This window comes from Liolophura sinensis, chromosome 1, assembly GCF_032854445.1.
Source record: "Liolophura sinensis isolate JHLJ2023 chromosome 1, CUHK_Ljap_v2, whole genome shotgun sequence".
Lineage (NCBI taxonomy): Eukaryota > Metazoa > Mollusca > Polyplacophora > Chitonida > Chitonidae > Liolophura > Liolophura sinensis.
In genome coordinates this window covers 46,189,883-46,215,840 of record NC_088295.1, presented here as the reverse complement: position 1 = coordinate 46,215,840, position 25,958 = coordinate 46,189,883, and the positions used below count along the sequence as shown (strand labels likewise).

The 25,958-nt window shown below is 39.3% G+C and overlaps 1 protein-coding gene across 1 annotated transcript in view; it reads right to left on the bottom strand.

Moving 5' to 3' along the window:
• Positions 1-275: 275 nt before the first annotated feature.
• The window catches only part of LOC135461408 (RING finger protein 17-like), a 47,350-nt gene continuing 21,667 nt past the window's right edge, over positions 276-25,958 (bottom strand). Inside the window, exons 20-43 of the mRNA XM_064738490.1 lie at positions 24,511-24,667; positions 24,167-24,276; positions 23,465-23,567; positions 21,247-21,416; positions 19,501-19,560; positions 18,983-19,040; positions 18,429-18,540; positions 17,914-18,043; positions 17,014-17,358; positions 14,829-14,947; positions 14,025-14,172; positions 12,926-13,138; positions 12,348-12,493; positions 10,917-11,185; positions 9,477-9,643; positions 8,529-8,651; positions 7,417-7,509; positions 6,469-6,621; positions 3,783-3,869; positions 3,244-3,391; positions 2,625-2,760; positions 2,239-2,404; positions 1,571-1,674; positions 276-980 (exon numbers count right to left, since the gene is read on the bottom strand). Of these exons, the coding sequence (XP_064594560.1) occupies positions 698-980; positions 1,571-1,674; positions 2,239-2,404; positions 2,625-2,760; positions 3,244-3,391; positions 3,783-3,869; positions 6,469-6,621; positions 7,417-7,509; positions 8,529-8,651; positions 9,477-9,643; positions 10,917-11,185; positions 12,348-12,493; positions 12,926-13,138; positions 14,025-14,172; positions 14,829-14,947; positions 17,014-17,358; positions 17,914-18,043; positions 18,429-18,540; positions 18,983-19,040; positions 19,501-19,560; positions 21,247-21,416; positions 23,465-23,567; positions 24,167-24,276; positions 24,511-24,667 (3,600 nt within the window). The 3' untranslated portion in view covers positions 276-697. The remainder of the gene's footprint in view (positions 981-1,570; positions 1,675-2,238; positions 2,405-2,624; positions 2,761-3,243; positions 3,392-3,782; positions 3,870-6,468; positions 6,622-7,416; positions 7,510-8,528; positions 8,652-9,476; positions 9,644-10,916; positions 11,186-12,347; positions 12,494-12,925; positions 13,139-14,024; positions 14,173-14,828; positions 14,948-17,013; positions 17,359-17,913; positions 18,044-18,428; positions 18,541-18,982; positions 19,041-19,500; positions 19,561-21,246; positions 21,417-23,464; positions 23,568-24,166; positions 24,277-24,510; positions 24,668-25,958) is intronic.

Genomic DNA, 25,958 nt, shown 5'->3' with positions numbered 1-25,958 from the left:
GTCTACATTTTGGTAGACAGTCCACATTTTTTGGTAGACAGTCTACATTTTGGTAGACAGTCCACATTTTTTGGTAGACAGTCTACATTTTGGTATTCAGTATTTCAACATTTAGTTTTACACAATTCTCAAGAAATACTTTTTTTACTTCTTGAAACCTTTTTCTTTATATTCCATGAAAGTGTCATAAAGATAATGTCAAATAACTGAGCACCAGAATGAAGTTCTACTCTACTCTACGCCTTTGTAGTATTAATGAATCATAACAATTTAACTACTTCCAAATTTTATTGTAAAATTTCAGAAACTTGTCTTTATAAAGCTGTTCATAGTCGAAACAAGATAACACTTCTCATTTCATTCAAAGGAACAAATAATCTGATACACCAAAGGCTTGTTTAACAAGATTTTTTAGTTTTGGTACAAACCATGCCAGCTTTCTTGTCTTAAGATTATTGTATTCTGTTTTGAATTCTATATAATCAGTAAAAGTCATTTGTGTGTATTTTCTAAGGACATTTTTTTCTCAGTCTGTTAATACTAAAGGTACTTTTTTTTTCATCCTTAATGCCACCTGCTGTCCAAACAAAACACTTTAACTGTTTTCACCACCAGCTTCTGCAGTTTCCCATTCTGAGTCACCGTTCATCAATCTGTTGCTATGAACACTGTCTTATCACCATAGCAACCAGCTGCCTCAGACATTAGACTCCATCTCTTCTTCACTGTCACCTGATGTCGTTTCCCATTCCTTGTCATTGTCATCACTGCTCGAGTCACTGTCACCTCCAGTGTCATGAGTTTTTGGAACTGAGTCAGATGACGTGGGTTCTCCCACTTTGGATAGCTCTTCACTCTTATCATCTAAAGTAGTGTCTGTGCTGCTACTGCCCAAGTCTAATTTGTTCTGATAATCAATATCGCCTTCATCCTCGACCATATCTCCCCAGTCATGTAATGTGCTCTTTTCCATTTTCCCACTAACGTAATAAAGAAAGAAAACAACAATTTAGAGATATGTGATATTTGAGATATAAGTCTGCAAAAATGACCTATGAAAACGGTTAGAAAAATGAACTATAACACAGAAAACAGAATATAGTTGGAAGACTCTTTCAGTCACATCAAAGAGTTCAGCTGGTTTTCAAACTTAATCTGAGGTTATACCAAATGAACATGCACACAAAAATTTTTCAACCCTCAAACAATGTTTGGTGCTGATATTAGACAGATATGGTGCATGAAAAGCAAGTACTGATGATGAAGATGAAAATCACTCATGGAAAATCTATGCATACATCGTTTGATACAATAAACCTGCACTCAAAATTTTATATTTGGAATAGTTACTGAAAAGAAACCAGCCACCAAAGAGAATTAAACAATGCAAGTATTTCCACTCATCTTCAAACTTGATTTGAATTTCCATAACATGAAACTGCAATCGAAATGTAATCAAAAGCAGACAATATTTGCAGCAGTTCTTGCAGGCCCAAATCATTGATCATCACTTTATGCGAAAGAGCATTTTATATCATTTAATATGCAGTTTTTCTAGCAAATTGCTCACTTGTCAGTCGTTTTCAGGACAATCAGTCCTTGGTCAATCAGACTTTGATAGACCAATTCTTCTTCACATCTGTACAGTATGGCTGAACACTGGGGACCAACAGACTGAGGAAGAAATGAAATAAAATAGCATATCAAATAAAAACCAGGCCCTGCAGAACCTCTCAGCCTTAATTAGCAGTTTAAATATTTTTTTTTGTCATAGAAATCAATCAAACCTAGAAATACAATATACATGTAGTTGAACAAAAAACAGTCGAAATTCAGGACCGAATTTTTCTCTAGAATGGGGCCAGCTTGAAATAAATTTGTAAAATTTGCTTGTACCAAACATGTCCGATATGAGGAGAAAAAAAAAATCTCCCAGCAATTCCACTTTGCTTTTAGAGTGTCTACTGCGTTGAATTCGGGCGACTGTGACAACCAAAGTTCGCTTTACTTTAAGTCTGCTTCACAAGATTTACTAGGTCACATGGGATGCCCTTATAACCTTGGAAAAATCTGTCCATCATATCAGTGGTTTATGCCTGTGTATATTTTGCACTAAACTGCTGGCAGAAATGTTCATCCATACGTGTGAATATATCCACCTGGCTAGTGTGTCCCAGGCTTTACTTAAAAGAAGTAAGACTTCTGAATCACCTGGAACAAGTTAACACTTATACTTACTATCAGCCAAGCTTTGAGCTCATTCATGTTCTCCTTAACTACATGTAGCATGGCATCCAGCGTCGCCTGGTTCCAGGACTGGCCAGCAGAGGGCGCTATGTTGCTGATATGGCAGCGACAAGCCTGGGCTGGTAATATCATGAACTGAGCAGGCATTATCCTCAACCTACAAAGAGACGTAGGTGGCCTTGTCTTATTCTTTTTCTATTTACTCGTGTTAGGATCTTCATTTCCTGGTTCTTTAATGCCATAATAGATGGGTGGCGTCCCATCATTTGCAAAACACTGACAAACTTTCTGACTTGTGACATCCACACTGGCTAGCCATGTAACAACCTACAAGAATATGATATCTTTCTACGGGAGTCCCTGGGGTTGGTACTTACCTATCAAATGAGACATACTCTGAGTTTCCAAAGTCCACAAAGCACACATATGCTTTTCTTTTGTCTTCCTGGACCGAGATCATGAGAGCTCTATACCAGCAGTGGTCAGCACTGTATTGAGCACAGCACGGGGCTCCTGAGGGTGGGACACAAAAACAGGCAATTTAACATTTGAGACTAATGAGAACACTACACCAGGTGTGATCACCAGTGTACTGAGCAAAGCATGGGGCTCCTGAGGGTGGAAAAACAAAAACAGGCAATTTAACATTTGAGACTTATGAGAGTACTACACCAGCAGTGGTCAGCACTCTACTGAGCACAGCATGGGGCTCCTGAGGGTGGGACACAAGAACAGGCAAGTTAATATCGGAGACTAATGAGCACCCTATACCAGGGCAGGACACAAAAGCAGGTTTAGTGGATTTATGTTGGGCAACCCACCAAACAAAACAATTACGGTATTCTAAGACAGTCTGTGGAAGCTTACATGTACATTCAGCTAATTTTTAGGCCAAATTAAGACATAGTTGATACAGAAGTTATTCTTTTTTCTGACCAACAAGCTGAAAATAAGAATGTATCCTAAAAAAATTAATATCTATATATAGAAAGGAACCTGAACGTGGTTTTTCAAAGAGCAGGGCTGTTGGGGCAAAAGTATTGATCTCGGAGAACAGCTTTTCCAAAGCAGTCAATTCCTTGGAGACTTTCTGGGAGTAGCTGTCTGTTTCCTCAGGATTCGGCCGGCCTCTTTGGAAATACACCTATAGGGAAAAAAATGCAGAGATAAATAATTAAATGATTAAAATAACTACACCACAACAGCACTATGAATCTGCAATGTCTCCCTAATTTACAAAACCCAAATTTGGAATTTTTGAGCACACTGTGAGTTTAGCATATTCAGTGTTTAACCAAAAGCACGGACCTTTGTCACAGCTAACTGTTCAAATTTCTGACCAAACAAACCATAAAAAATAATCAAGATTTCTTTGGCGAAAAGAATTATTCAAATAAACAGATTGGTGCTAACTGGCCCACTGCACAAAATCTGTTCCAAATCTGTGCGAAACTTTTTCGGCAAAGTTGCTGACAGACTGACTGAAAGAGGGACAGACAGACAATAAGGCGACAACAAAAAGAACACAGACTAACCACATCTGGCATCTCCACATGGGTGAGGACAATAGGGATCAATGTATCAGGACCTGGAAGGTCACAGAGGTCAAAAGGATTCTTCTCCTGGGAAAAAAAAAATTACATTTGTTTAGTGTTAATAATGGTGAGGGTGGGGTTTCAGAATTGCAAGAGCAGAAATGTTTGCCCGTACCCTCCTGAAGTCTTCACATAATTATGTTGGGGAGCGAGAGGTTATAATGCCACATTTTTTGGAGGGGTATGACATGATTTGGATGGTGCAAAATGGAAAAAGAAAATAAATGTTCAGTTATCTATTCTGAAAATCTCCTGTGTACTTCACTTACATGTAACCTCAATATAAAAGTACTCTTAGAAGCCCAATTCGACAATTTGACAATTTGACATCTAATTTCCAAGGCAGTGAATTCTTCACCTCTTGTGAATTAAATTTTTAAAGTAGACATGCTAAGCGAAACCTGTGGTGGTTTTTATACCCACCTTATACCACTTATTTAACATAACAATTAGCAAACTTTGTACACAGATTTTCTAATAGCTCCAAAGTCTCTGGGGTCAGAGTGATTAGAGCTCTGTCTGAACCTCTTTATCCTTTAAAAAATGATTCTTATCTACAGTATACACAACATTTTAAAACAGACAACTAAAGCTATTTTACTTGATGATTGCTGATTACAGGTGAGCAAGAGAACATTAGAGGTATGGCCAAGTCCAAACAAGGTCACCAGTGTCACCTGAGCTGCAAACGTCCTTTGTGATGATGGCACTGATGTAAAGCAAGCATTTTTTATGTGACATATTTACCTGATCCTGATTGATTCATCCACCATATAATGTTATTTGTGAGTTTTTTATGAGGGTTTGATTAATTTTTTATCAGAAAAACTTAAAACGCTGACATCAAAAGTAGGATTATATGTTCTATATTATCTTCTGAAAGGGCCTTTAGGGATCATCCCCATAAATCGTTTGCCTCGGGTTCGGTTAAAACGAATGAAACTAACAAACACTCAAACAATGGGTGTCGAGTTCGTTGGCTTTTTCCGTGGAGCCTGTTATTGGAAACAGCCGAATAGGGAGCAGGCCTGGCGAAAGTAGTCCCGCTACAAAGCTGGGAATGTCGACTACAACAACAACACGCTTCACTGATCAGAACTAGCAGGATACCCCCCCAACTGTATTAACCGTGTAAATGTTTTTAAATCTTAACGTTGTAAATTAAATACCAAATTAGAATAAGAATCAGTTTGCATTTTTTTTTCTTTAAATTTAGCTTTCTCACATTTTAGTTACGTTGTTGAACAAAATGTTATGCATCCAATGAATCGATTGTTTTGTAGCATGATTTACAAGGAACTCTCCACCTGGCATGTCTTGAATTTACCGACTGCTTGTCTCTATAGCCTTTCTTGTATGGCGTCTACATATCATTGGATAATTGCGGTTTCATCTATGAATAATGTTGCCTGTCATGTGAATAGAGCTTTTGGAAAGCGCCTGCAAGGGTAAAACAATTGCGCCCGAACATGGAAGAGGCTTCCCCTTAGTGGCCACTTGTCCACTTTGGTGGGAGAATGACATCAATCTGACAGGTCATTCTCAAAAATAGGGAGGGTGAGAAGGCTTATCGGGAAGACATTAACTGGCCGAATATTATTTAACTTTACAAACTACTTTACAAAACAAATAGAAGTCAAGAAAGACAGTTTCTAATTTATCCACAGGAGAATTTGTATTCATCTATAATGTGAGCTCCACTTTTGTCATAATGACTTCAAAGTCCACTGTTATTAAAGTGTGCTGGGAGAATTTATCGTCACTGGGTAGGGTGGCAGGTATTTGATGCTGGGAAAGGCTATGAGCAGTGTGACAGAAAGTAAAAACAATGTTCGCTAAGTTGACAACAAAGTTCGAACTGTTCAACCTAACCGAAAATATTAAAGGCCTCATTTCCTGATTCCAAGATTCCCCAACAGAACTTGCTTGAAATCTGTAGAGGGAAAATGTGTGCATACCTGTCATCCATCACACACAAACCACGTACATTTCACGACCATCCGCAGGTTCCTGGAAGACCTTCCCACGAACGGCCGGAGAGGAAGCCAGCATGAGCTGGACTTGAACTCACAGCGACCACATTAGTGAGAGACTCATGGGTCATTAAGCTGCACTAGCGCGCTAACCAACTTAGCCACGGAGGCCCCCAGGCAATGTATGACTCGGCGCACGAGTACTGGTACAGTGTAGCCCAGGCCTGTATGACTCGGCACACATGTACTTGTATGGTGTAGCCCAGGACTGTAGGAGTCCTGACATACATGTCTGACCACATATTTAGGCCAATATTTTGGGTATCGGTAGGGAATATCATGAAAATATGTAAGTGTAAAATTTGAGCTTTCTTTTCGAAAGGTTTCACGAGTGAAACCACTGTTGTTGTTGTTTCTTTGCATTTGTTTCTTGCGGAGACTCACGATGAAAGCCTCTTTACCGATCGTCAGTTTACACAACGATGTTTAAACGTAGCACTACGCAGTGGCGGACTGATACGAGGATTCATTTGATTTGCTTAAATTGTTTAAATCGAATGAGCAAACGAATTGAGTAGATCGAGTCAACCGAATGCAAACGATTTATGGGGACACTGTGGGTGATGAGGCTGAAAGAGTTGGAGAGAATCTACCTTGAGCACTTCTAAAATGTTGTTGCTGAGTTTTGCCATCTCCTCAATGCTGATAAATCTGACAGCCAGATTCTCACTAATCAGCAAGTCTGACAGATTTGTACCGTCTGGCAGAGTAATGTCCACTGACAGCTGTCCGTCATCCAGAACTTCCTGGCAAGGGGAGATAACAACAGTCATTCTTCAATATTTTGTTGAGCAGTTTTCCTTTGCTGCATACATGTAAATCCCTTTCTCTTCCTATCCAAGTAAAGCCACAATGTTTATTTCACATCACCACCAACTAAATCAAATAATGAGTGAGCTGTTATAAAGGTAATTAGCAGATTCATTCAAACTAAATTTTGTTCCTTTCAAAACAAGAAGACCAACTTAAAGCTTGCCTTTAGGAGACACATGAATGCTGTACTCATGTTGTGAATTTTGTAATTTATGGTAATCAGCATGCACACAGCGAGTCAACAATGGAACACCTCCCTTGTGCTATTGTGCTCTAGATGTGTGCAAAGCCTGAGCTCAATACATGCAGAACTTTCAAGACACCACCCCAACATTTTTTAACAATATTTCTCCTGTTACTGGATGCTGACGCCGATTATCTGGGTAGCATGTACGCTACGCCTGTCCTTTGTAACATACAATGACGCTTCTAGAACTGTATTTCGCTGTTATACATATCAGGTTGGAGAGGGGACATGCACAGAGTGTGTAGGTATAAGTGCATTACACCTCTCTAAATGCATGTACTTGACAAACCTCCTGACATTTCAAAGGAGCCACTATGAGCTGGACTTAATCACACACATGTACCACTAGTCTTTAAGAGAACCCAAAGTATTGCTTTCGTAGTGATAAATTCTTTCCAAAAGAAGATTAATCAAGGTTCTTTAAAATTCAAGTACACATGGTTTTCATTATAATTCATAACCGGGCAGTTATCTCCCTTACCTCTACCACAGCAATGCACTCTTTATTGACCAGCAAATCATGGACGAGTTCCACCACACCGGTTGGCCAGATGCCCTGGTCATCTTCTGTCAGCTGGAAGTGTATCAAAATCTTCATCAGAGCTAACATATCACATTTCAATACACCACATTGCTTCTCATCTTTATCTACACATGTATAACACATATTTCATATTTATGAAAAATGTTTTGCTTTTCAGTTTTAACTATGACAGGTATTTCAAATTCCAGGCATATTTTTAAATATTTCAAAGAAACTGTTATTTCACACACAAAAAACAGTTCGGTATTTATTATTTTATTACACTGTGCTAATGATGAATGTGAAGAAGTTTTTATACATACCATGTCATACAATTAATAGAACAAACAGCAGGCTTACTTTATTCATGTTACAAGCATTGTTATACGTCATTTCATTGGTGGTTCTTCCAAATTAAATATCAAAATTGTAAAAAATAGTGACATTTTCTTTAAGAATGCATAAAACAGAAAAAATTTCTTTTCCATTTACCAAGCATTGACAGTCTGCAAAAAGCATTGGCCACTCACACTGTCATTGACAAAGGTTGAGAAATTATGGCTCAGACCAAATCATCCATAGCTACCAAAACAATACAGCCCAATCGTGAAAAAGCTTCAAATAGTTGGCAAAGTTTCTTTTGAATGAATCAATGAATGCTTGGGGTTTAACGTTGTACTTAACAACTCTTCAGTCATATACAGACAAGGTGTCATTAGGTGTGTGTACATACCAGTATACAGTGTCTTCTTGTGGCAGGGCGAGTCCATGACTAAAAACTGCTACCGCCATTAAAGTATAATGCCGAACACCCAAGACATGACGCCCTACCCAATCACATTATACGGACTCCGGCCAACCAGTCCTTTTTCCTTGTTCCAACCTCTCAGTGCTGAGCACCAACTGAGGCAACAACAAGTACCATCTTTGCGATGACCAGACCAAGGTTTGATCCCAGGTTTCCTAACTTCAAGGAGGATGTGTTAACCATTATACCACCAAAGTTTCTTTTGAACTTGGCATATATCATGTCTTGTCAAATTACTAAACAGACTGTATTGCATACTTACAGGTTTAATTTGGTGTAAGACGCATTCGAAGGCTTGTGTTGGGATGTCAACAAACTGGTTCACATCAGCCCGTACCTGGTCCCTGGATAGCCACACAGAGTTCCCGTAATCTATGTAGCGAACCTGATGTCCAATTTACACATGTCACAACTTTCGCATGTAATATGCCAAAATATAACCAACAAAGAGAATAATACCAGTAGTTCTATCTTGTCCACAAACAAACATATTCTATTTGTCATTAATACCTTGTACATATTACTGCATTTCACCTCAACATTAACATTCTTCAAGCGATAAATTTTGCTTGGTTCTTTTTGACTTATCCGCCTAGGACCATTCTATATTTCTTGAGAAGTTTGAAATTTTATCAGAAAAACTTCAGTGTCAGCATTAAAAGTAACATTTAAAGACCTTCAGGTGCTTCTTAAAATGCATTTTTACATCCCAAACTTCAGTTGAAATAAAGTAATATTCTTGTTAGGCTAGTCCACATTCTGTTAATTGCCCCATATTTGAAATACGTTCACATGCTATGATTGGTCAAATGAAAACAGGATGAATATGTTTGAAAACCTGTGTTCTTACTATTCACTTTGTGGAACAGTTTAAATCATGAACAGCATTGTCCTGTTTCCCTTCGACCTGCCGATATGATAAAGTGCACATTATAAAATATGGCTTTATTTATTTATTCATTTAACTGGTGTTTTACACCATACTCAAGAACATTTCACTTATACAACAGTGGCCAGCATTATGGAGGGAGGAAACTGGGCAGAGCCCGAGGGAAACCCACAACCATCCGCAGGTTGCTGGAAGACCTTCCCACTTATGGAAATATGGCTTTAGGCATTAACCTTACATACCACCATTATTTTTCCTCTTTCTCGAGAAAATTCATTTTAAACGAGGCAAAAAGAGAATTACGGTTCACAAATAGCATACCCTGAGCTGATCTCCAGTGACTGGCAGTTCAATGACTTTAGCCCTATACCAATTCTGGTCAACAGAGTAGTAAGCAGCGCAGGCCTGCCCTACCACCCATTCTGTGGGCGTACCATAAAGAGTGGGCTGGTTGAAATAAGTCTGCATGGACTCCGTCAGTAGTTGGTCTGTAACATGATACAATTCATTCATGAATCAAAGTAAATCACGAGCAGTTAAAAGTAGACTATGTATATGTGTATGAATATGATAATCCTCTTGTCTGAAAGTCGCAGTTAAACCAGCGAGAGTTGGATTCTGTCTTGTCACACGATCACTAAAACATAGGACAGAACGCTTTAGGCCACTGAGCCAGTCAGGGAACTTAGTGCAATATGACTTCTGAGAATCCTGTTCATAAAACTTGGTCCATTCTGGTAATGCAGACATACATAGGTCAGCACTAATTAACCATGATGATCAGCATAGCAAGTTATTAGGGCAAAGTTCAAACTATATTTCAGTTTTATATTAAAGGAGAAGAAATTTAAATATCAAACAAATACCATTGAAAAGAGCATGTATTTCCTCGGATGTGCATGTCATAAAAAAATTCTAATATGTACCTCAAGTTGATAAATTATGAATAAATTCAGCACCAAAATCAGCTGTGGGCGTCTCATTTTTGCCTACGAACTAGTCCTGAAGTCTTCTGTGTTATGAGGAGAATTTCTCTCAGACATCACCGAAAAGCAATTCGTACATTTCTGGTAGAAAATGTACGTAACCTGCCAACTGCCGATACTTCGCGTGGCTTCGGTGACTTCCGATGATGATCGGGAAAACGGAATCTTGGAAGTAGGTTCTGAGTTTACACGAATAAGCCAGCAGTTTTAACGGCTCTCATTCGCTGAGAGGCAACACGCTCCTAGCATAAATTACAGGGTGTTAGAGATGGAGGACGCGATGGGCTCAGTGATTTATGCCAGCTTTGCCATTTTCAGGCTTAACATGTATGGCAAAGAAAAATGTGCTCTTTTCAGCCTATAGCGCCATTTTTTAAACTTTCTTCTCCTTTAACTAAAATGAAGGATGAATTGACAAAGTGTAACAAACCTTCTCATGGAGAGTTAAGGAAAGTAAAATTCACTTATTGGATTATTTAGCTCTATGGATGCTCAAGAATTTTTGACTTGATGGGTAGGAGACACTTCTATGCCCATGGTAAACCACCAACCTCTGCACACTTACTGACAAACTTTCCCACGTGACATACTGATATGCACACCACACTGGTGGAAGACAAGTGTCTTAGACGAACGAGAAGACTATGTAAATGGCCACATGCATGGCATTCATCGTTTATTATCATTTACCAGCTATATTAAACAGCAGGGAGAGCGGAAGAATTTACATATTCCTAATGGAAGACTCAGGCCTGAAAACACTCATACAACTCACCCGTGTCCCCATTCTCTAAGACATGCACATATATAATACAGCCATAGTCCACAAAGGTTGGGATGACGGTTAGCGAGGTGCAATCTGGCAATTCGCCAGGTTTGTAAAAGGCACATGGAGGCTTCAGCAGGATGTGTGGCTCCACTATAGGGGAGGTGGGTGAGGTAGGGGAGGTAACTGTTTCTGCTGGTTTCTCCCGCGTCTGAGTCAAAGCAGCCAATGCTGCAGCAGCCGGATTTTCTTTAATAAAGTCTGTTTTTGTGACTTTTCTGAAACACAAATATAAAAAAAAAATTCACAAACTCAATCTGCAATGTACCTGTGAAAGAGTAACTTTCAGTGCAAATTACGCATGTTATTAATTCAATTTTGGAGACAAAACTAAAGTTGGATTGGCCACTTTTAGGCTTCACAAGAGGTATAATTTTATCAGACCACACAAAATAATGCCCTCAGAATTTGATTGAATATTGTAGTGGTGAAAAAGTAACAAATCAAACTGGTTTACAAAGCCTGCTCACTTTCCGAGTGGCAATGTAAGTCCTAGCTCCTTGAGTTTCTCACACAGACTGTGTCAAAAAGTAAGAGATCTCAACTGGTTTACAGAGCCCACTCGCCTTCTGACCAGCATGGCCAACCCCATCTCCTTGAGTTTCTCACCAAGACTCAAGTGGTGAAAAAGTAACAAATCTCAACTGGTTTACCAAGCTCACTCACCTTCTGACCAGAGTCTTCTGACTGACATGGCCAACCCCTTCTCCTTGAGTTTCTCACCAAGACTCTAGTGGTGAAAAAGTAACAAATCTCAACTGGTTTACCAAGCTCACTCACCTTCTGACTGGAATGGCCAACCCCTTCTCCTTGAGTTTCTCACCAAGACTCTAGTGTTGAAAAAGTAACAAATCTCAACTGGTTTACCAAGCTCACTCACCGTCTGACTGACATGGCCAACCCCTACTCCTTGAGTTTCTCACCAAGACTCAAGTGGTGAAAAAGTAACAAATCTCAACTGGTTTACCAAGCTCACTCACCTTCTGATTGGCATGGCCAACCTCTTCTCCTTGAGTTTCTCACCAAGACTCAAGTGGTGAAAAAGTAACAAATCTCAACTGGTTTACCAAGCTCACTCACCTTCTGACTGGCATGGCCAACCCCTTCTCCTTAAGTTTCTCACCAAGACTCCAGTGGTGAAAAAGTAACAAATCTCAACTGGTTTACCAAGCTCATTCACCTCCTGACTGGCATGGCCAACCCCTTCTCCTTGAGTTTCTCACAAAGACTCTAGTGGTGGCCAAGTAACAAATCTCAACTGGTTTACCAAGCTCACTCGCCTTCTGACTGGCATGGCCAACCCCTTCTCCTTGAGTTTCTCACCAAGACTCCAGTGGTGAAAAAGTAACAAATCTCAACTGGTTTACCAAGCTCACTCACCTTCTGACTGGCATGGCCAACCCCTTCTCTTTGAGTTTCTCACACAGACTGTAGTAGTCCCGACTGGCAGGCTCTAGCGCCGACTCCTGTATTAACACCTCTATCAGCAGATCAATGGGCTGAGAACCACTTTCATCTTTCTCTCCCTGAAACAAAACAATTGACCTCATTGTTGATTTAATGGGATGCTCACTTGACAAAAATTGCAATTGTTTTATTGTTTTTGGACTGTTGTTTTACTGAAGGATATTTCAGAAGTTTCTCAGTGAGGAACCACAGCACCTTACACATACCACATACCTGACCAACATCCTCACATGAAGCCACATCCAAAGCAATCCAAAATCCGAATTAAAGCTTCGCACGGGCAAAAGTAAATTAATATTTTATTCTGTTTTATGTGGGTTTTTTTATTTTATTTTTTAGCATTTTGGACTACATGATCAATAACATTGCAGTCAAATTACTTATTAACTTTGTAATATGACAATAAAGATGTCACGCAGGAGTCCCAGTAAAAATCACTAACCACTTTCAGGTCCTCCCAACGAATCTTAAAATTGAATTTATCCGCTCACCTTTTTCACTAAAAAACAAGTCTTTTTGCGAAGTTCTGCACAGACAAACTCCACTGCAGTTTGGGACCACTTTGTGACATCTCCAGTTGGCAAGATGTCAGCAATGTGGCAAAGCTGGCAAAAGCTGCCGTAATTTTTGATGAACACATCGCTGAGTCCTTGTAGGTCACATGTGTCCATTTCCTCTGTGAAACCAAAGTCTTCCATGAACACCTGTAGAAGTAAAATTGCACCACAAAGTTAAAATAAAATAAACTTAGAAAGATCTCACCCGTATGAGACACATGAACGCAAAACTTCAATTCAATACAAAAAGTACTGAAATTGTGAATTTGGTAATTTATGGTAATTAATATGCACACAGATCATCAGCAATGGTGCATCCCCCATGTTATTGTGCTGTACATACATGTAAAACTTCAGGTCAATGGATGCTGTACCATTTAAGATATCACCACTAACATTTTGTGCAACATTAATTTTAATACACAATACACTAAGGCTTAAATTTAGTAATTTACAATATTTAATATGTACAAACTGAATCAATGATGGAATATCCCTCCATGTTATTGTGCTCTACATGTGTTCAAACCTTGATCTCAAGGGTACGACATAAACTAAGCCTGTGCTTTTTACAGGTGAGCTAAACTGTCAGGACATTCTACTCTACATGTATGCGTACATGCACTTTGAATGTAAGTTCACTCCCTACTGGTGTGTTTATCTGCTCTGTAAATCAAACACTGCTCTGACTGTCTAATTTTTAACGTTCTATCTTCTAACATGAGCTGGTCATTCAAACTTTTGACATCTTATCTTTTGGTATTTGATCATTCACTTAACAAGCCGCCTGAGTTCAAGACATCAACTTTTTTTTCCACTCACATGTATGTGATGGCAGTCAGGTTTATGGGTGGAGAAACCAGAGTTCCCAAAGTAAACCACCAACCTTTGGTAGGTACCTGACAAACATGGACTAAAAGTCACAGAGAGCGTCAATAAAATGCTGCCTAACAGGTTCAGAATAATTTGACAGGTGAACTAAGTATCCTTAACAGAAATGTCATAGTTATGGTCAGACAAATCTCAAACAAACCTCCATCTTTGATTCGCTGATTTTCTTCTCGATCCTTCCCCTGTACCACCTGTCGTCAGAGCGTTTGGCAGCGCAGTAATCCCCGGGTTTCCAGGAGACCTCAGCGGGGGACACTCTAGCATACGTCTCTTTCATGGCCTTCATTAAACTACAATGGTATAAAGTATTGAATAAATCAAGGATGAGGAAAGAAAACTTGAATACAGAAACAACTACCGTTTATTAATTTATTTATCTGATTGGTGTTTTACGCCATACTCGAGAATATTTCACTTATACCAAGGCAGCCAGAATTATGGTGGGAGGAAACTGAGCAGAGTCCGGGGGGGGGGGGGGGATTCACAACCATCCGTTTGTTGGTGGCAGACCTTCTAAAGTACTGCCAGATAGGAAGCCAGCATGAGCTGAACTTGAACTCACAGCCAAAGCATCGGAGGGAGGTTTTACGTTGTTGAGGAGTTAATGAAATATAAGGCTAAAAATGATGCGCAACTCTCCTTGTCAGAAAAACCACACGTGCGTCATATTCATATGCTTCCCATAATTCCTTGCAGCCACTACCCAATCAAAGTAACTATTAAGAGAAGACAATCAAACATATGGAAATGAGTCTCTACATGTATGTGATAAAAGACAGCTCAAAAAGAACACAAAGAGAAACCTGTTTTAAAACAACCGAAGCTGAGCTGTATTTAAAGTACTCTACACTCCATAGATGAAAAGTTTGATTACTTATATCTCTAACTTATGATCTCCTATCCCTAGTGTTGACCAATCAATACAGACTGTGAATAGTTTGAATACCCTTCCAGCCCATCCTGCAGAGCTGTAGCCATTTGCAAGTAGATCTTGCCTGGAGATTCACAATGCGTCACCACAATCTGAAGGCCAATGGGAGATTTACTGGCTGGTTTGCTGACAACCTTTGAACAGAATGCAAAAAAAAAAAACATGCAGTTCTGTAACGTGTGCATCTGTGAGCTATGCAAAATAAAAAACCTGTCGAGTTAATTTCCATTAGAATAGGATTTAAATTCAATGAACCCTGTCACCTCAACAGAAATACTCAACTGCTGCTCATATGTAAACTTGAATCTAATCTTACAGCGCTACTCCAGATCCAAGCGAAAACCAAGTGGAAATATTAAAATATGAAAAAAAGGGTACTGTTATTCTTCAACCTTTTTGCATGTCTGCAAGGTGTTTAAGCACATCCTAAGTCATTATTCTGTGAAAACTGATAAAATTATACTTTTTGTCAAGCCTTGAAATTGGCCAACCCACCAATAAAGTTTTGTCTCCAAAATCAAATGAAAAAGTGGCATAAATTGCACTAAAAGCTGCTTTTTCACATGCCAAAAGTTTGAGGAATTATTGTAACTCCATGTTTGAAAGGTTTTACAAAAAATAACAGTTTAACTCCCATATGAACAGACAAGTTTCATGAACAAAATCATTGCCAGTTTCTTTTAAATTTACTTGATGTAACGTTAACAGCTCAGACTTATACAGCAGGCCAAGGCAACATACAATGCTTAACCGAGAAAAGTCTTGTAGCCACAACTGAATCATTAGAATTGGTGAGAAGTCTAAACGGCACATCTTGCCATCACTAGTTTTCAGTTTTCATCTCTTTTGAGCTAGTCTGTAGAATAGTTTCACCTGAACAGACGGCTCAAGACTAATGAACATCTCCATAATTATAGCACGAAATCAGACAGGAAGTGCGATTAGGGTTGGGCCTGGACTTACATGTAGGTTTACCTTCAATGACTGGTTGCTGGGTGGAGTAGGTTTACCTTCAATGACTGGTTGATGGGTGGAGTAGGTTTACCTTCAATGACTGGTTGATGGGTGGAGTAGGTTTACCTTCAATGACTGGTTGATGGGTGGAGTAGGTTTACCTTCAATGACTGGTTGTTGGGTGGAGTAGGTTTACCTTCAATGACTGGTTGATGGGTGGAGTAGGTTTACCTTCAATGACTGGTTGATGGGTGGAGTAGGCTTACCTTCAATGACTGGTTGTTGGGTGGAGTAGGTTTACCTTCAATGACTGGTTGATGGGTAGAGTAGGTTTACCTTCAATGACTGGTTGATGGGTGGAGTAGGCTTACCTTCAATGACTGGTTGTTGGGTGGGGTAGGTTTATCTTCAATGACTGGTTGTTGGGTAGAGTAGGTTTACCTTCAATGACTGGTGGTTGGGTAGAGTAGGTTTACCTTCAATGACTGGTTGATGGGTGGAGTAGGCTTACCTTCAATGACTGGTTGTTGGGTGGGGTAGGTTTACCTTCAATGACTGGTTGTTGGGTGGGGTAGGTTTACCTTCAATGACTGGTTGTTGGGTGGGGTAGGTTTACCTTCAATGACTGGTTGTTGGGTAGAGTAGGTTTACCTTCAATGACTGGTTGATGGGTGGAGTAGGCTTACCTTCAATGACTGGTTGTTGGGTGGGGTAGGTTTACCTTCAATGACTGGTTGTTGGGTGGGGTAGGTTTACCTTCAATGACTGGTTGTTGGGTAGAGTAGGTTTACCTTCAATGACTGGTTATTGGGTGGAGTAGGTTTACCTTCAATGACTGGTTATTGGGTGGAGTAGGTTTACCTTCAATGACTGGTTGTTGGGTGGGGTAGGTTTACCTTCAATGACTGGTTGTTGGGTAGAGTAGGTTTACCTTCAATGACTGGTTGTTGGGTGGAGTAGGTTTATCTTCAATGACTGGTTGTTGGGTGGGGTACGTTTACCGTCAATGAGTGGTTGTTGGGTGGAGTAGGTTTACCTTCAATGACTCGTTGTTGGATGGAGTAGGTTTATCTTCAATGACTGGTTGTTGGGTGAGCTAGGTTTACCTTCAATGGCTGGTTGATGGGTGGAGTAGGCTTACCTTCAATGACTGGTTGTTGGGTGGAGTAGGTTTACCTTCAATGAGTGGTTGTTGGGTGGGGCAGGTTTACCTTCAATGACTGGTTGTTGGGTGGGGTAGGTTTACCTTCAATGACTGGTTGTTGGGTGGGGTAGCCACTTTCTTCTTTTTGGCTAATTTCTTCTTGGCAGCCTTTGTTCGCCCTCTCACTTCCTCTTCGGTGGAATCTTTCTGAGAGGAGGTGAGAACCCCATCTGACGGTGTGCTACGAGCCTCATGTCGCTCTCCATTGCTCATGGCTTTCACAGCAGGCTCATTTCTACACGCTACTTTCACACGCAGATCTTTTCTATCGCCGCCTTCATAAGGGAGACTAGTTATTGAGGAGGACAACACTGAATGTGGCAAGTGTAGGAATGAGCTGACTATTTCCTGTCTGTCCTTCTTCCTACGGTTGGCGACTTTCTTGGGCTGGACAGAAAAGAAAATGTAGAAAGTAAACCAACTGTATTTCACTCAGAGTTTGGTATGTACAAAAGGCACTTTCAGAGGGACATAAAATTCTCAAGATGATCATTTATAGATATCAACCCAATCCCCCTCCACCCCCAACAAAAAAACTCATACGAAGCCTTGTAAGTTTGATGAATCTATCAGACTGTCATTATATATATTATAGTATATGCTAACCTCTAACCGAAGGCAACGACAATGGGCTGTGTCCCACTACCTTACTTCTCCTGCTGGTTGAGACAGTTGCAAGGACAGCACTATTACTGGTTTTGTTGATTTTTGCATGTAAGAATGTATATAGCTTCTCTTTTCAAACTACATGGTGTTTTATCTTGTTTTATATAAACCGGTGTATTTTTTGATTGGACTCTGAAGTACATGTTTTCTATATACATGTATTTGTTTTCACTGTGAAGACCTTCAGGAAGAAAAGTTTATTGTAAATTGATCGAGCTAAAGATACCAATATTATTTCCCTCGAGAAAGTTTTCATCGAGATCTTGAAAAGCATACCCTTGTTTCACTAGTTTCAGAGTTCCCTGTGTCTGAGGTGCTGTCTGCCTCCGCTTTCATTATATTCTTGTGAGACACGAATGGGTTGTTTTCCATAAATGTTGTGTCTGTCTTTGTAGATAGTTTTGAACTGAAATGAAATATTTATTTACAATTTCATTAATATTAAGACTGCACGGAGTCAGGACAAACTGTAAGTGAGTATATATTAGGAGGACAACCCTATCACCATTTCAATGTATACTGACACTGAATTTCAATTGCCAGCCTTCAAAATTAACTCAAATAAATTCTAATACATTCCCAATACAAACATGTATCTAAATTAGTCTGACAGTGATACTAACCATACAAGAATACAAGAAAAAGAAACGACTGAGCCTGTGGTTCAACTATACTATACAAATGCAAACTGCTCTACACGTAGGCTACTGCATACTTCCAAAAGACTGAACACTATTTACTTCTGTTATCAGACACCTGGTGGCGATTCACTTCAAAGGGGAATAACTCACCTTTTACCAGTACTAACAGCAAGTTTGTCTCTGACGAGTTTCCAGTTGACACAATACTGAATGTCTTCTATCACAGCCACTAACTGAAGATGCAGCTTTTCTGATCTTCTCTCTTCATTTGGACAAAAAATTTTAATAATACGGGTAAATAAATCTGCTTTCTTACCGCATGTTTTGTGCTTTTGTGGGCAAACTGGTAATGTACTACTTAGGCATTGCAAAGAGAACAAAAGTCTTGGAACCAAGTCATCCTTTTGCAGGGAAAGAAGACGTTAATGACCTTTGAGCATTTTTTTTCCATAAATCCCGCCAAAGAAATCCAAGTTTTAAATGTGACTTATTCTTTAATATGTAAAAAATAGATTTAAACAATACAATTTCTACGGTGAATATACTTGGCTTAACTCCTGCCAAGCATCCATACTGTTACATATACTGCTTCATAACCTCCATCTTTTGTATTCCGCACGGTTGTAAAGTTTTTTAGATGTAAATCAAATAAAATAATTCATTCTCTCTGTTAAGTACAATAATACTGACAATCAGTTACTTACTAATTACAGTTGCTGAGCACTTTGTGCCATCCAGCACTCTCTTACACCACTCATAGGCCTGACAATGGAATTGTGATATGGTATACGTCAAAAAGAATACATTTAGTTGTGAGTCAAGAAATCCAATTAAATTCATTTATTTATTTCATTGGTGTTTTACGCCATATGCAAGAATATGGTGGGAGGTAACCGTGCAGAGCCCGAGAGAAACCCACGACTATCAGCACGTTGCTGGCAGACCTTCCCACAAAAAATCTAATTCAAGGCAACAGTCAAAAGCATCAAATGTGAAGACATTCAAGAGAATGGGTAAAGGATTAATTGACAGACTGACTGCTTGTAGTTAAATGTCATATTCAAGAATTCACAAATTCCCTGTTTGAGGCCAGGGCTGAACTCGTATCTTGTGTGCCCTTGTGGTTAGGAGCCAAACACCATACTGATTGACCTACATTCTTCCAAATGGCTCAGATGAAAAGTGGGGAAAGTCCGTCAAAGATATGTATCTCTACACTCACCTTAGGTGTCCAGCCTTCTTCCTCTACAGGGATAACATCAGCCAACTGACAGTGAATTGCCTTATTAAAGAAAAGCAGAAATGTTTTGCAATCAGAAGCTCTAAATGGCTGACAGTGCTGATATTTTTTTTGATCAAAATATTGTAGATTTAAATGCAATAGAAGTTATCAAACTAAAATCTGTCTCGCCAGAATCAGCATTTATTGGTAATGTGCATGTTATACAATTTGCTACAGGATTTAACCGGAGAAATCAGATATCCACTGATTCAAACTACATTTATTTAGTTCTGGAGGTATCGAACTGCTTCAGTGGCCTAATGGTTAGAGCGTTCATTCCAAAGTCAGGAAACGTGAAAACAAACTTTTCAACTTGCCACTTGTTGCTGCCTCACTTGGCGCTCAGCACTGAGAGGTTGGTGCAAAGAAACAGGACTGGTTGACCTGATGTCAGTTTAATGTGATTGGGCAGGGTGTCATGTCTAGTGTCTTCAGGATGATACTTCAGTGGCAGAAGAGAAGCACTTTGGCGACATGGGCTCACTCTGCCACAGGAAGACACAGTATGTATATACAAATGACTGAAAAGTTATTAAGTACAACATTAAACCCCAAGCATTCATTCATTCATTCTGGAAATATCGGCCAAAACAAGGTCACAGTCTCTGACAATGTCAAAATACTGACAACCAGATAAACTGAACTAAGCTATATTTCTTGCATAGATGAGACTAGCCAACACAGCTGTTTAAAGTGACCTACTGCTTTTTGGCGTAAAATTGTATTCACTCATTTTGTATAATTTTGAGAGTTCCGTTAATTTTGGACAGGTGTTTTTCACGATTTATTGAATAAAATATGATGATACTCTCCTAGAATACAAATTTCAGTACCAAAATGAATATTTTATGACTTACATTTGCTTATGTACTCTCACTTTTTTTTGAAAAGTAAAGATATGTTAACGTTACTTATTAGGTGGACTAACCATGTGAGAAAAAAGAAACTCAGATTTCCTGTTACAATTGCATGAATTTAGGATCAAAAGAGCACACAAGGTGTCCCGTGGGTTTTAATGCTTTCTCAAAACTCAAAACTTTCTCAGTTATTTGATGACAACAAGTCAATAGGTGTGTGTGGCTGAGCGAGTCCATGCTGCCAAAGTGCTGCCGCCACTGAAGTATCATGCCAAAGACACCAGACTGGACATCTCATCCAGTAACACTATACTGACACCGGGTCAACCAGTCCTGTTCCTTGTTCTAGGCTCTCAGTGCTGAGTGGCAAGCAAGGAAGCAACAAACTCCAATTTTGAAGTCTTTGGTATGACCCATCCCAGGTCTCCAGGCTTCGAGGCAGGCGATCTAACCATCAGCCCACCAAAGCGCCTTTTTGAAGGTTCGCTGAAGAAAATAGAATGATACTCTACAAGAATACAAATTTCACCACCAAAGAGGAATAATTTATGACTTACATTTGTTTATTTTTGGGAAAAATACTATTATTTTTCTAAATTTTAGGATAGATATTAAGTCAAAATTACATTCCACTCTCAGTTTTTTCAAAAGGAAAAGACCAGTAAATGTTATTTACTAGATGAGAAAAGAGAAACTGAATTTTCCTGTTACAATTAAATAAATATAGGCTGAAAAGTGCAGAGAAGATGTCACAAAAATTAGTAGAATAACAGTAGCTGTATTTGTCTAGGTCATATATTACAAGAATAAAACTGTTTGTTGTACTTACAAATGTTGGCAGATAGAGGAACCTGTCCAGCAATTTCTTCAGGTTTAATGCTGGCACTATACCTGTGTTACCAAAATCCACATACTGGACCTGGACCATCCTCTTTTGGGGATGGTCTACGACTCGCGCTCTACGCCACTGACAATCAAATAGGGCAGCGCACACCATTCCTGTTAGAAATAAACATCAAGGCAGAGGTTATCCCCGTGAAAACTGCTCCAGAATCTGTATCGTTGTGAGTTAGGAGTATACCGTTAATCGATAATAAACGACACAACAGGAGAGACAGACTACCTTGTCACAGGCAGGCCTAGGTTATAAATAACGCGACAAACATCATGGAACTGCCATCACAGACCAGCATTTACAGACTACTGTATAGAAGGAACCATTGGCACAGACGAACAGCACAGGAGATGCATTCTAAATTAAACCCTTGCTTTTCGATTGTTTTTTGTCACTTGAGTAGCAAAGTATCAACCATGAGTGAGCTGACATTGGGTAAAACAGCTGGATAGTACAATTTGCTTTACATCTTTACCCACAAGATTATTCCCACAAGATATTTAATTTTGTTTGTTAATTCAATATCAACGAAACAGTGATTTGCATGGCCCATTTCCATCATTACAGGAAATGTCATGCCATATGTTGCAAGACTTGACGTTATTTCTAATATATAAAATTGCTCGGCCAGCTTCTCTGCAGGACCTAGATTAGGGTGAAAGATGTAAACCCAAGGATATCAAACTAACCTTTATAGAAGGATTTATTTACTTATTTATTTGATTGGTGTTTTTCGCCGTACTCAAGAATATTTCACTTATATGACGGCGGCCAGCATTATGGTGGGGGGAAACCGGGCACAGCCCGGGGAGGGAAAACCCACGACCATCCTCAGGTTGCTGACAGACCTTCCCCCTTACGGCCGTTATAGAAGGAGGTTACCAGCTCTCTGCATGGATTTAAATTATTAAACAGAATTGAAACCCTTTTTATCATGTAATTGCATATATAACCACGTGTAGCACTCATGTGAAGTCATACAGTTTCGCTCTTCGTCTTCTGACATTAAAATATGAACTCAACATTAAAAACAGAATCTCAAACTTGTATATAAAACATGTGTCAGTCTCCCTTGAATGAGTACATTCAATTAGTTTCAAATTTCAGTGTGGAAAATGACACCAAAACGTATAGTTACAACAGGCCTGCTCTGAATTATCTCCTTTAATATATGACAGCAAGTGATGCGAGACTAAGGTTTTTAAGGCATGAAACTACGAAAAGTGGGACCTCCCCTATCAAAGCATGCAATATGTAGGTTGATCATGACAGTGACTGTCATGTGACCTGTTCATGACAGCGGGGCGCTTGTACACAAGGCATGGATGTAATGGATATAATGTCTAATATACCTTTTCTTTTGAAATTTAAGGGTTTGGGAAAATTTTCTTGTCCTTTTATTCCAACTTTTCATGTTTTACTCACATTCAGTGATATTTAGGATAGAGAAATTTGATAATTTGTTCTAACTATAGCCCTCTCCCTCGTTACACTCCCTGTATACATCATATTCTTTGTTTGTGCCTAGCGAGAAGTGTCGTACAAACACAGGCTAAGCCTCCACATATCAATGAGCTTATTTTCCCCCTCATCGGTCCACTCAGTGGTCGTCATTTTCATAGTGTAACTCATCACGTGATAAATCACTGGGAGCAACTGTGATCAACTGGAAATAAGCACACCTAGATCAACTGGGTACAACTGGATGCTTCAAGACACAGAAAAGTAGAACATGTTCAATTCGGAGCAACTGCTGAGTCAGAAGTTGTCGATGATCGCTAGTGCGTGTAGATCAACTAAAACCAACGTTGCTCCCAGTTGCTTCCAGTTGCCAAAAACCCAGCTGCTCCCAGTCACAAGGTCAATCTACACCCGGCTTTAAATTAGTTTCAGTCAGGAATTTTTAAATTCCCTTCGAATGAATTATAAAATAAATAACGATCCTGTGCTTTGGGCGTAACTTCAACACAACAAAATCTGTCTTAAAGCTAGGTTTTCAACTAGCTTATACCCCTTTAAGTTTAACTAGGAAACTTGCCATTAACCATTTTCTGAGGTCAAACCCAACCACAGCTTATTCGTAAAAACGCACCTTTAAAACAAGAGAATGGCCTAGAGGGAGATAACTCGGTGTGCCCCCTATTAAGCTCACCTTTCTGTGGACAGAGTATATTCCAGATGCCAGTGCTGTCGTTACTATATAACTCCTGCATCTCCATCATCATGGTGTACAGGTAATGGCTGTCAATCCCCAGCTGATAAAACATACAGATATAAGGCTAAATTATTAAAGCATGTATGACTTTATGTTTCTCATACTTACTATTTAGTTTATGGCCTACACCCAAAATGCAGAGTACAAATACATTTCTCAACCATTTTTTTTTATGGGTATAAAAATGTTTTAAAGATATGATTTTATCAGCTCGAGCTGGCAGTTATAATCACCTAAGCCACCTAGTGTCACTGAGACGGGGGGAGAACCCCCGAGGCAGAGAAAGCCTGTGGTTACGTACATGCTGGCGATTCGTGCTTAACGATATTTTCAGAAATTCAAATACTATACATGTACCTAAAAATAAAAAGACTTCTTTTTTATTCAGCACTGTATTATCATATCACATCATTAAGCTACACAAACCCTTTAAAACTTAAATTTTCAGATGATTCAGTTAACTTGTTTATGGGCCACCATAATGTCTCCTAGGCAAAAAAAAAGTCCAACCTGTTTCCAGACAGAATGCTTAGACAATGTTTCTCTATTTCACAGAGCTGCAGCAAATAACAGTACAACAGTTTGGCCCGCACACAATATATGGGGAACCGCATGTGGGAATAAAACATACTCAATCACCTCTTGAACATAAAAACTGTCTGGGGAATTACAGTGGGATATCACAGCTTCAAAAGTCTCTCGACAATTCTTTGGCTCTGGACGAATAAACTGTCGTTTTGGTGTATAACCTGAAATGACAGCCAAGTAGGTGTGTCATGTTAATCTTTCCTATATCATCAGACCATGTCACTCATTACTCTGATCTTTAACACACTTGAAATGCCCAAAAAAAAAAAAAAAGAGTAAGTTACTTTTTGGTTTCAATGTTAGAATGTAATATCCTTTAGAAAAAAAATCATTAATTTTGCTATGAAAGGCGGAGTTTTTTATGTATATCATAAATATTGACAGCTAGAACACACCTATGGGTGTGACCGATGGGTGAGACTGTGAGTAGTAATTGGCCAGCTCCATGAAGACAAGGGCGTCCCTGACTGACATGGCACAGTCATCTCTGATGTCTGTGTTTGGAGGTTTACACAGATCTACATGCAGCACATTGTTCACCTCCTGGATCACCTGCGAAACAAGGACAAGGAAACTCTTTATACATGTAGCTGTTTGATTATTAGCATTACAAAATCCTTTGTTGGCTCACTTACCAAAAGTGACTCTCACATCAGCCAATATACCGACCGATGCCCACAACTGTATGTTCAAAGTCAGCTTGTGTTGGTTCAGTTGTAAATGAATCAAGAGGTTTGTATAGTACAATGGCAGTGGATTAGTCAAAGTTTTTCATATCCCCACATTCATTTTCTGTTGATCATTTGGCCACTGTCAAAAATATTCTAAGCAAAAATTTAATCTATCTATACATTATTATCATGTGGGAGTATAGACAAAATGATATTATTCTATTATTTTAATTAAATTCCAATGGTTATAATTAAGATTAAAAATTTACAAAACATTCTCTTTCTTTAGTTTGAGTAATTTGGGCACATTTGTGGTTGGGCTCACCCTTTAAAATCATAGCAAAGGGATTACCTGAAGCTTTGGCTTGCCAAAGGGCAGTGGTTTACTTCGGGGGCATCAATCAGTTTTATATGTGGATGAAATCAGGCAGATAACATAGGAAATCTGCATTACACCATTTGAATCGCTGGTCAAAGGCCAGTTTTCTTTTTCAGAGCTTACTTTTTATTTATTTGATTGGTGTTTTACACTGTACTCAAGAATATTTCACTAATACGACGGTGGCCCGCATTATGGTGGGAGGAAACCGGGCAGAGCCCAGGGGTAATCCAGAGCCATCCGCAGGTTGCTGCCAGACCTTCCCATGTATGTCCGGAGGGGAAGCCAGCATGAGATGAACTTGAACTCACAGCGGCCGCATTGGTGAGAGGCTCCTGGGTCATTATACTGCGCTAGCCCGCTAACCGAGCCACGGAGGCCCCAGCTTACTTTTTAACTGAATTTTAATACACAACTCTGCATCTGATTAAGTACTGTGCAAATAATGGTTCAATCAATTATTGTTTTACGGGCAGAGCAAATCTTTTTTTCAATTTTGGAGGAGGGTATAAAATTAAAAATACAATTTGAAACCCATCTAATTTGTGGGGAATATGGACTATCCCAGCAATTCTTAATGTTTAAGACACATTCAAGTGATCTGGAAGCTTTGGAAAACAGCAAAATCATAAAACACCAATATCAGGCAAACTGAAAAAGTCTAGTTTCAAAAACACTTTTATTCCTTTCTTGGATTTTACTGTGGGCTCGCCCATAAAACACAAATAAAACTGGTACTGGCTAAGTCACCATACAAGTATAAAAGGCTCATACCCCAGGTTTCCTCCCACCA